The 10,893-nt window shown below is 35.2% G+C and overlaps 1 protein-coding gene across 1 annotated transcript in view; it reads right to left on the bottom strand.

Moving 5' to 3' along the window:
• Magt1 (magnesium transporter 1) overlaps positions 1 to 10,893 on the bottom strand; it is a 36,419-nt gene that overhangs the window by 18,621 nt on the left and 6,905 nt on the right. Inside the window, exons 2-3 of the mRNA XM_015505865.2 lie at positions 6,151 to 6,320; positions 1,237 to 1,354 (exon numbers count right to left, since the gene is read on the bottom strand). Coding sequence (XP_015361351.1) covers positions 1,237 to 1,354; positions 6,151 to 6,320 — 288 coding nt within the window. The remainder of the gene's footprint in view (positions 1 to 1,236; positions 1,355 to 6,150; positions 6,321 to 10,893) is intronic.

The following is a 10,893-nucleotide window of genomic DNA, read 5'->3' as shown; positions in this document are numbered from 1 at the left end:
CCAAAAAAAAAAAAAAAAAAAAAAAGTAAAATAAAGGTGTCCACCTACAACTAAAAAATAAATGTTCAAAAAAAAAAAAAGGCAACTGCATTAGCTGGGTACAATGGTGCATGCCTGTAATCCCAGCTGCTTGGGAGGATAAGGCGGGAGGATCACAAGTTCAAAGCCAGCCTCAGCAACTTAGCAAGGCCCTAGGCAATTTAATAAGAACCTGTCTCAAACAAAACAAAACAAAAAAACTGGGGATGTGGCTCAGTGGTTAACTGCCTCTGGGTTCAATTCCTGGTACCAACCCCAGCCCAAAACAAAAAAGCAACTGCATTAATTCAAACAAGAGATGATGAGGGCATTGGAATATAAAGGGGTGATATCTATGACAGATGCTGTACAAGAAAATGAAGAAGACAAAAGTGTTTCTAATGATGTGGAACACAGGGAGACTGGAGTTAGGTAGAAGTGGGAGAGATGGGAATTTAATTTGGTACAAAATGAAGTTTTGGATTCAGCAGACATTCATGTGAAGATGTATATAGCAAGGAGTTACATGCAGATTTTTAAAAATTCAATTATACTGAGTAGAACATGTTCAACTATGAGTTAGACAAACTTATAAAACAAAGACAAAATTGAATCTATGTCCCTGAGTGTTTATATATAAAAGGAAAGAACTAATAGAGGCTGAAGTTGAGGATACAGATGTGAAACCTCATGACTGTCCCTGAGTGTTTATATATAAAAGGAAAGAATATAGAGGCTGAAGTTGAGGATACAGATGTGAAACCTCATGACTGCAAAGCAGAAGGGTATGGTATCCAGTCCACAGGAAAAAGGTTCATCTTTGAATAACAGGAAGGATCTTTTCCACTAACACAAGAGGCAAGAGGATAAAGGCAGGTTGAACTAAGGACTTCAGTAGTATATAATGGTGACATAATGGTAGCATTCATGTTTTCATTTAAAAATTACTTTATAAATTATTCACTTGAAATGGTTAAAAATTTTTTAAATGTATAAGTTAAATATATGTATATTACTTGATTACTACCCAATTTCTACATTCTAACAGATTAGCACTAATTATTACCTTTTATGCTTAGCTCAAGTTTAGCTTTTAGTTCACCAACTATTCTAAATCTTAACCTAAGAGCAGTCCTATTTAAGTTCTTATAGTCAAGTGATAATGCATTCTACTTTATTCATATTTTAATTATTCCTATAAGAGAATAAAGATCTTACCATCTGAAATACATCAGAGCCTTCATCAAAATCCACCATGGCAAAAAATATTCTGTTGGTAAATGCACTGGAATATCGCCAAGAGTTTGCTAGGATCTGGAATTCTTCATCAGCTTGCCTGGATGCAATCAGATTTGTGAAGACAACATTTAAAACAATTTCCAAAATCAATCTAGTTCATCAGCAGTAAAAAAGCACAGTTCAATTAAGCATTTTTTCTCTTTTTTTCAACTAAGCATTTTTTCAATGGGAGAAATATTAAATATCATTGACTTACATCAGGCTCTGCTGACAAAGTTAGGATAAACCTTGTTTGGCCTAAGAGAAGCCTTATCCCAAGTGTTGGAGATTTCCCAGAAATTAGTAATTACCACACTACATTTCATACTTTGAACCTGTTTTTTATTCTAATGCTCTTTCAGTAATCACTGGAAAAATCTAGGTATTTGTCTCTACACCAATTTTGAGATGGGGTCTTGCTATATTGTCCATCCCAGCCTCAAACTCCTGGGCTCCAGCTATCCTCCTGCCTCAGTATCCCCAGTGTTGGAATTTCAGGCTTATACTGCTAAACCCAGTTTCTATACTTTTCTGTTGGTAGTGCTGGGGATCCAACCCAGTGCCCAAGTGCTCAATCACCAAGCTACATCCCCAGCCCTATCAATAATTTTTAATACCCTAAGTTATTTCTAAGAATTCAAAGATAAGGTAAAAGTATTTTCCCCAGAGAATGAGGAAATACAGTACTAATCCACTTAAAAAATATAAAGATGCTACTTGATAAAAAATACAATCAGATGAATTATTAGGACGAAAGATAAGCCTACAGAATTAAGATTAATTAAAACCTTAAGTCATCTTTGACTTTTCCTGTATCTCCCATACACTTTCAGTTTGTAAGATCTGTCAATTATTTATTTGTGATTAACTTTCCTATTTGTTTCTTTTAGTGCTGGTGAACCCAGGGCCTTGTGCTTGCTAACCACAAATTCTACCGCTGAATTACAAACATCCCCAGCTACTCGTGTTTATTGCTATCATCTAGGGTCAGAACCTTAATATCTAATAGGATATTAAAATACTAACTCTACTTTCTCTTGCTGTAATCATTCTTACACTGTAATATACAGTGTTCTTCTTAAATTACTAATATCCTGAAACTCTTCCTCTTCTCAGAAACCATTATTACTGCTATATTACCTTTCAAATAGTCTCCAAGCTCTTTCTATTTAAGGTTATCACCTAACTCTGAATAGTGCATCTAGCTTTTATTTGGTCATATTACTAACCAATATCAAACAGGATTCCTTGATTCCAGCACCTATCTCTGTATTCGTGAGCACATCAGTGCTTCCAACCATAATATCCTGCCTCTATCTAAATCTGATCTGTTTCTATAATCCTAGAACAAGTCCTATGTCCTCCATTACAACAATCCTAACCTAACCACTCCTGTTATGTGTGTTTCCTGAAATTTTATAGTATTCATGATACATAAGGTTCACCTTGCTAGGTGTGGTGGTGCATGCCTGTAATCCCAGCTACTTGGGAAGCTGAGGCAGGAGTATTATTGCAAGTTTGAGGCTAATCTGGGCAATTTATTGAGACCCTGTCTCAAAAATATAAAAAGGGCTGGAAATATAGCTCAGTGGTAGAACATCCCTGAATTCAATTTCCAGTACTTGAAGAAAGCAAAAATGTTCTTCTGGTACTTAATCATAGATTGTCTTTTAATGCCAGCTAAATTTTCATGTGTGTATCTCAATTCCCTAACCCAATGATAACAGTAAGAAGTCTTTCCTGACAGCATAAAAACTACAGTATTATTCATATTGCAGTTGCTTAATTTTTTTTTTGGACCAGGGATTGAACTGAGGAGCATGCAATCATTGAGCCACATCCCCACTCTATTTTGTATTTTATTTAGAGACAGGGTCTCACTGGGTTGCTTAGGGCCTTGTCATTGCTGAGGCTGGCTGTGAACTCATGATCCTCCTGCCTCAGCCTCCCGAGTTGCTGGGATTACAGGTTTGCCACTGCACGCGGCCTTAATTTTTATTTGTTGAATGAGTTTAAGAAATTGTGAGTTAATTTTATTAATTAATTAATTTCCAGGGGTTGAACCCAGGGGCACTTTACCACTGAGCTATATCCCTAGTTCTTTTTATTTTTTTTGAGACAGGGTCTTGCTAATTTACTAAGAGTCTCGCTAAGTTGCTAAGGGTAGCCTCAAATTTGCGATCTCCCTGCATCATCCTCCTTAGTGGCTGGAATTATAAGTGTATACCGCTGCATCTGGCAAATATGAGTTAATTTTAAATTTGATCTTATAGAAAGATACCAGTAAAACAGTGGTTAGTAAGGATTCCATTAATTTGCATTTAATATGGAATGATGAAAGAGTTTGTATTTATACTCTGATATTTTTGTATACTCCTGATTGCTACTAAGTAAACTGAATTAGAAGTATTTCTTTTTTTAAAATGTTTTTTTAGTTGTAGTTGGACACAATACCTTTATTTTATTTATTTTTATGTGGTGCTGAGGATCGAACCCAGTGCCTCGCATGTGCTAGGCAAGTGCTCTACTGCTGAGCCACAACCCCAGTCTCCCTATTTCTTTTCTTTTTAATATTTTTGATGTTGATGAACCTTTACTTGATTCATTTATTTGTACGCAGTGCTGAGAATCAAACCTAGTGCTCCACACATGCTAGGCAAGTGCTCAATTAGCTTAATTAGCCCAATTAGAAGTATTTCTAAAGTTTATTCAGAGTTAATACCTACTCCTTTTTCCTTCTTCTATTTACTTTTAATTTATATCCAGCATTCATCCCCCAAAATAAGCACTATGGAGCCAAATACCTTGAATAGCCCCTATCTCCAGTGAGAAAATGCTTTCAGTTAACCAGGTATACAGGCTGCCAGTACTTGGAAAGACTTCAAGTTTTTACTGAACTAGTTTTACATAGAAGAGCTTTGCCATTTTATTTAAAGTAAATTCCCAGGTTAGATATACTGATCTAAAAATATGAGTAGGGCTGGGGATGTGGCTCAAGCGGTAGCGCGCTCGCCTGGCATCCGTGAGGCCTGGGTTGGATCCTCAGCATCACATACAAACAAAGATGTTGTGTCCGCCGAAAACTAAAAAATAAATATTAAAAAAATTCTCTCTCTCTCTCTCTAAAAAAAAATTTAAAATAATAAAATAAAAATATGAGTAAACACTGGGTGACATATGCCTATAGTCCCAGTTACTCAAGAAGCTGATTGAGCCCAGGAGTTCAAGGACAGCCTGGGCATCACAGTCCCTTAAAATAATGAGAAAATATGCCAGGTGCAGTGGCACACCTGTAATCCCAGCAGCACTGGAGGCTGAGGCAGGAGGATTGCCAGTTCAAAGCCAGCTTCAGCAAAAGAAAGGCACTAAGCAACTCAGTGAGACCCTGTCTCTAAATAAAGTACAAAATAGGGCTGGAGATGGGGCTCAGTGGTTGAGTGCCCCTGAGTTCAATCCCAAGACAGAGAAAATATGCATCTATATGTAAAAAAGACACTAAAAAATTAAAAGCTAATTTATTTTACAGTATCTATCATTTTTAATTGTCAATGGTGTTTTTTTTTAAGAGACTAGCAATCTTTTATCCCTAAGATCATTCATAAACAGTACAATAAAATCAGTAAACCATCATTTGATAAAAATTTAAGTGAGATTAGTTTCCATCACCAAGGTTGATAATCACCACAAAATAGCAGAGAACAAAGAAACATCCCTAAATCATATATCTTTGGCTTTTAAAATTATTTTAATTGGGTTGGGGTTGTAGCTCAGTGGTAGAGCACTTGTATAGCACATGTGAGGCACTGGGTTTGATCCTCAGCACCACATAATAAATAAATAAATAAAATTAAGTTATAAAAAATTATTTTAATTGACAAAAAATAACTACATATTTATGTATAGTGTGACATTTTGATATACATATACATTGTGAAATTATTAAATCAAGCTAATGCATCACCTCACCTTCTTATTCTTTTGTAATGAGAACAATTAAAATATACGTTTAGTAATTTCAAAATATACAATGCATTATTATTAATTGTGGTCACCATGCTATAACTATAAATCACTAAAACTAATTTGTCCTATCTAAATGAAACTAAAGATCCTTTGATCAACATCTCCCCCTTCCCCATCTCACCTGCATTCCTTTGATAACCATCACTCTAGTTTTGCTTCTCTAAGGTGGACTGCTTTTTTTTTGGGGGGGGGGAGCAGAAATTGAACCCAGGTAGTGCTTTTTTAATTTTCAAGACAGGGTTTCAGCCTCACTGAGTTGCTGATGTTGGCCTCAAATTTGCAATCCTCCTGCCTCAGCCTCCTGAATCACTGGGACTACAGGCATGCACTACTACACCCAGCTGTTAGACTTTTTAGGCTCTACATGTGAGACCACAGAAATCTTTGTTTCATAAAAAGTCCCCCATTTATTCATATTCCAAATTGGTATGAAGCTATCATTATTGCAATAATAAATATCTCAAATTCGGGGTAGACCACTTAAAATTTGGGGTGCTAGTGTCTTCCAAAAATGGAAGAATATTTGCTTTACCTACTTTTGGGGATTATTATACTAAAACAGGAGTATGAAGTTAAAAGTATATATAAATAATAAAATACTACATTGATGCTACTGGCACATAGTAATACATATGATGGCTACAACACTTTATTCTTACTCCCCCACCAATACATACAACCAAAAATTGATACAAAAGAGCAGTAGTATTATATGTTACTACAGATATCCTAATAAGGCATGTTGTTTATACTAATTTGGTTCTTCTGGGATTGAGAAATGGTTAAAATCTTATGAGTTATTTAGTTTAATGTGTAGTTGAAAGTTCATACTTGCAAACGACACACTGTCTATGAAGTTGGAGAGCAGTGAACATGACAATAACGGAGTAATTTCTTGGTGGGGCTTTAACAAGGCGACGGAACTTGTCTCCATTCATTCTTATTACAGGTCTTTTATTGGTCCACTCCATCAGCTGACTAACCTTTTCAGATAACACCATCTGAAAAAAAAAGTGAGCATACTGTTAATATTCTCAACTTAGCATTTAAAGTTCGAAATGGTGGCACATGCCTGAAGTCTCAGCTATTTAGGAGACTGAAATGAGAGGGTCAATTGAGCACAGGAATTTGAGACCAGCCTGAGCAACACAATGAGTCCCCATCTCAAAACAAAACAAAACAAAAAGTTACTTTAGCTAGGCAACTTATTTAAAACCAAGACTATCTATCAAGCAGAAGTACACAGAAAATGTGAGAGAACTAAAAACAAAATTGGGTAGTTGAGTCTAACGATAATTATTTTAAAATTTAGAATTTCATAAGACTTAATCAGATATTATAATTTTAATGAGTTACTTATTACTTACTAACAAGAGAAATAATACAAAACCATAAAGCCTTTCATTTGCCAAAGATTGCAAAGAATGTTGAATTAAACTAACTGGCAAATTTCATATAAAATTTTATTTATTTTGGAAAAAACTACGAAGAATACAAACTTGAAAATGAAGAATAAAGTGAGAGGAATTATTCTACATAATTTATTTTTACTATAAAGCTACAATAATGAAGACAATATGGCACTGTTGAAGGTATAAACACAAAAGTTAATAAAACAGAATAAAGAACCCCAGAAGTCTGGTGTGGTGGCTCATGCCTGTAATCCCAGGAACTTGGGAATCTGAGGTAGGAGGATCCTGTTTGAGGCTAGCCACCAGCTGAGGCAACCTGTCTCAAAATAAAATAATAAAGGTTAGGGACTTAGCTCAGCGGCAGATCATTTGCATAGCATGAACAAGGCCCCAATGTTTGATCCCCAGCCCTGCAAAACAAACAAATAAACAATAAAAACAAAAACAAAACCCAGAAATGACCTACACAAATATACCCAACTGATTTCTGATTTGTACAGAGGTGCAAAAGCAACTTAGTATAAGAAGATCCTGTACAATAAGTCATGCAGGAGCAAATGAAAATCCATAGACAAAGATATGAAATTCTAATGAATATAAAATCACATATGCCTTGTATAAAACCTAAAATGGATAATATACTTAATTTTATATAAGGTATATATGAAAACATACTTAAATGTTGTATGGACAACATACTTAAGTGTAAATTTTAAAACAAGACCACCTACAGAGCAGGAGAAAATATTTTCAGAACATATCTGACAAAGGATTAGTAGCTAGAATATGTGTTTGTGTATTTTTTAAAATAATACTGGGGATTGAACTTGGGACTTGGGCATTCTACCACTGAGCAACATTCCCAGTCCTTTTTATTTTGAAACAGGCTCTAAGTTACCAAGGCTTGTCTAGAACTAGCAATGCTGCCTTAAATCTTGAGTCACTGGAATTACAGGTGTGTGATGCAGCTCCTGGCTATATTTTAAAAAACCTATAAAACTCAACAGTAGCCAGGTATGGTAGCACGTGCCTATAATCCCAGCTACTCAGGAGGCCGAGGAAGGAGGATTCCCAATTCAAGGTCAGCTTCAGCAACTTAGTGAGACCCTGCCTCAAAATGAAATTAAAGGGCTGGGGATGTAGCCCAGCATGTCTTGGTTCAATACCCAGGGTGCAAAAACAAAAAGAAAACCCCCCAAATCTCAAACATAAAAAACGAATAATTCAATTAGAAAATGGGCAAAATACATAAGGTATTTAATTGAGGAGGAACTACAGATGGCAAATAAACATGTGTAAAGATACACAATGAGAGGCCTTGGGTTCAAAATCTAACACTGGGGAAAAAATAACAGTTCAACATCATCAGCATTACATAAATGCAAATTAAGAACTTAAAGAGACACCACTATATAAATGTTACTAAACAATATATAATGACAAATACCAAACACTGGAGAAACTGAATCTCATACATTGCTGGTGGGGAATGTACTATGGTACAGCCACTCTGCAAAACAATTTGGCTGTTTCTTAAAAAAAAAAAAAATCAAGCAACTAAAGATACTCTTCCCATACAAACCTAGCAATTGCATTCCTGGGAAACTGATCCCAGAGAAATGAAAATTTATGCCTACACACAAATGGAGCTACATTTTGTTTCTTCCTTTTTAATAGTCAGTCATCATGAGGCAGTGGAAAAGTGGCACATTTAGACAAGGGAAATTTCAGTTCGAGATTAAACACCAACATATTTATTTATCCTTTTTTTCATCTCCACTCTTAATGTTCAAGAATATAGAAGCCAGGTGCATGTCTGTAATCCCAGCAACTCCAGAGGCTGAGGCAGGAGAATTTCAAGTTCAAGGCCAGTCTCAGCAACCTAGCAAGACTGTCTCAAAAATAAAAAAGGAAAAGGGCAGTTAATGTAACTCAGTGGTAAAGTGCCCCTAGGGTTCAATCTCCACTACCAAAAAAAAAAAAAAAGGTAAGGAAAGGATAACAAAGGATGGAAGGCAAGAATATTGAATCTCAAATGTAGATTAATGCTAAGTTATGATTTTGCTCTTCTTTACAGGGGAATGTCTATAAAGGTCTGGGAAATCACGGAGTGGCTTGTCATTCAAAGCATTTGACCAGTTACATTTTCCGTTATCTAAGTCTACTGCTTTACATTGTAAGATACTTTGACATCTGATTCCTTCTTCTAGTCTCCTAGCTATTAGACAATAGAAACACACAGTATCTTACCACATAGCCATCATTAAGTTAAATATGTACTGAATTTCTATTTAATGGAACACAGCTGGGAATGGACTTACTTGCATACGTTAACATAAAAGGAAGAAAAATGATTGTACGTATAAATACCTACATGGATCAGAAGGTTTTTTTTTTTAGGAAGAGAGTGGTAAAATAGATTCTCATAATAACATGATTTGCCTTTAAAGCATGTCTGAATCCAACTAATTCTGAAACTAATTTTATTTCCTTAGTACAACTCTATGAATGATGTGAAAAACTGCATAAAATTAGTTTTAGCCAGGTGTGGTGGTGTACATCTATAGACCCAGATACTAAGGAGGGTAGGGTGGGAGGAACACTTGAGCACAGGAGTTCAAGACCAGCCTGGGCAATACAGTGAGACCCCCATCTCAAAAAACAAACAAATAATTTTGAAGCATATACAAAATAATTTCTAGTAAAAGTCACAAAATCAATATTCCACATATGGAAAACCAAATAGACTATAAACTTATAGAGACATATAGATTCTAAACCCAAAGATAAAAATAGATATACACTGGAAAGACTGGTACAACAAATAATTAAAACTTGTGGAACAATGAAACAAGTAGCTGGTAAAGGCCATGGGAAAGAGTGAACCAGGAGGTAGAGAGGCTAAGGGGAACAAGTGGTGATCAAGATAACTTCAAGAATCTGCTAGTTCTTCCCAGCTCAGACAGTATAGTTAACATTTTAAAATATGCATTCTATATTTTAAAGCCATCATTATTTTTGCTGTATTTTCAAATTAAATTTGACAGTTGCTAGAAAATTCAAACAATTTGGCTATTTTACTCACTGAAATGAGAGATCCTATTTGGGCCTATTTGAGAAAAAAAATGTGTAAAGCTTTAACAAGTATTTTCTACAGATTTGTATATTCTATCTATATATAACCACACAAATATATGATCATACTAATAAAACAAATGTGCTTTGAATAAGTTATAAATACATACAGTTTTCTTTCCTTTCCTTTCTTTCTTCTTCTTTTTGGTTCCAGGTATTGAACCAGAGGCACTTAACCACTGAGCCACATTCCCAGACCTTTTTATATTTAGGATTACAGGTATGTGCTACTGCACTATGTAGAGTTTTCATACACAAAAATTCTTAAGACTTTTTTTTAATCCAGGAAAATATAAAAATCTATAGTATTCCTCATCCTATGTATTAATAAAGTAGAAAGATAATATTTCTGGCTATTCAATTCCCAAATGACTTATCAAGTAGAAGATTTGATAATTAATTCAAACGAATTACATATTCTTTCGAAAGTTGATAAAGAGGGATAATCTTCAAAAGGCTGCTTACAGCAGTGACCACTAGGTAAATTTTTGAAAACCAACTGAAAGCAGATCACAACAAAGGACTAATTTTCAACTTTTACAATAAAAATTACATGAACAGGGCTGGGGATGTGGCTCAAGCAGTAACGTGCTCGCCTGGCATACGCGGGGCACTGGGTTCGATTCTTAGCACCACATACAAATAAAATAAAGATGTTGTGTCCACCAAAAACTAAAAAATAAATATTAAAAAAAATTCTCTCTCTCTTCTTTCTCTCTCTTAAAAAATTACATGAACAAAATCTAGAACATGGTAATTATAAGAGCTGATGTGGTGGCACATAAGTTTATAATCCAAGCTACTTGGGAGGCTGAGACAGGACAGTTGCTTGAGTTTAGGAGCTTGAGGCCAACCTTGACAAACATAGCAGGAACCTCTCAAAAAAGAAAAGTTGTGGGCTGCAGCTGTGGCTCAGTGGTAGCGCACTTGCCTGGCATGTGTGAGGCCCTGAGTTCAATTCTCAGCACCACATATAAATAAATAAAATAAAGGTCCATCAACAAAAAAAAAAAAAAAAAAAAAAAAA

The sequence above is a fragment of the Marmota marmota genome, unplaced genomic scaffold, assembly GCF_001458135.2.
Source record: "Marmota marmota marmota unplaced genomic scaffold, marMar, whole genome shotgun sequence".
NCBI classification, from domain to species: domain Eukaryota; kingdom Metazoa; phylum Chordata; class Mammalia; order Rodentia; family Sciuridae; genus Marmota; species Marmota marmota.
Note: the sequence above shows the minus strand (reverse complement) of the source record. Positions and strands in the feature narration are given on the sequence as shown.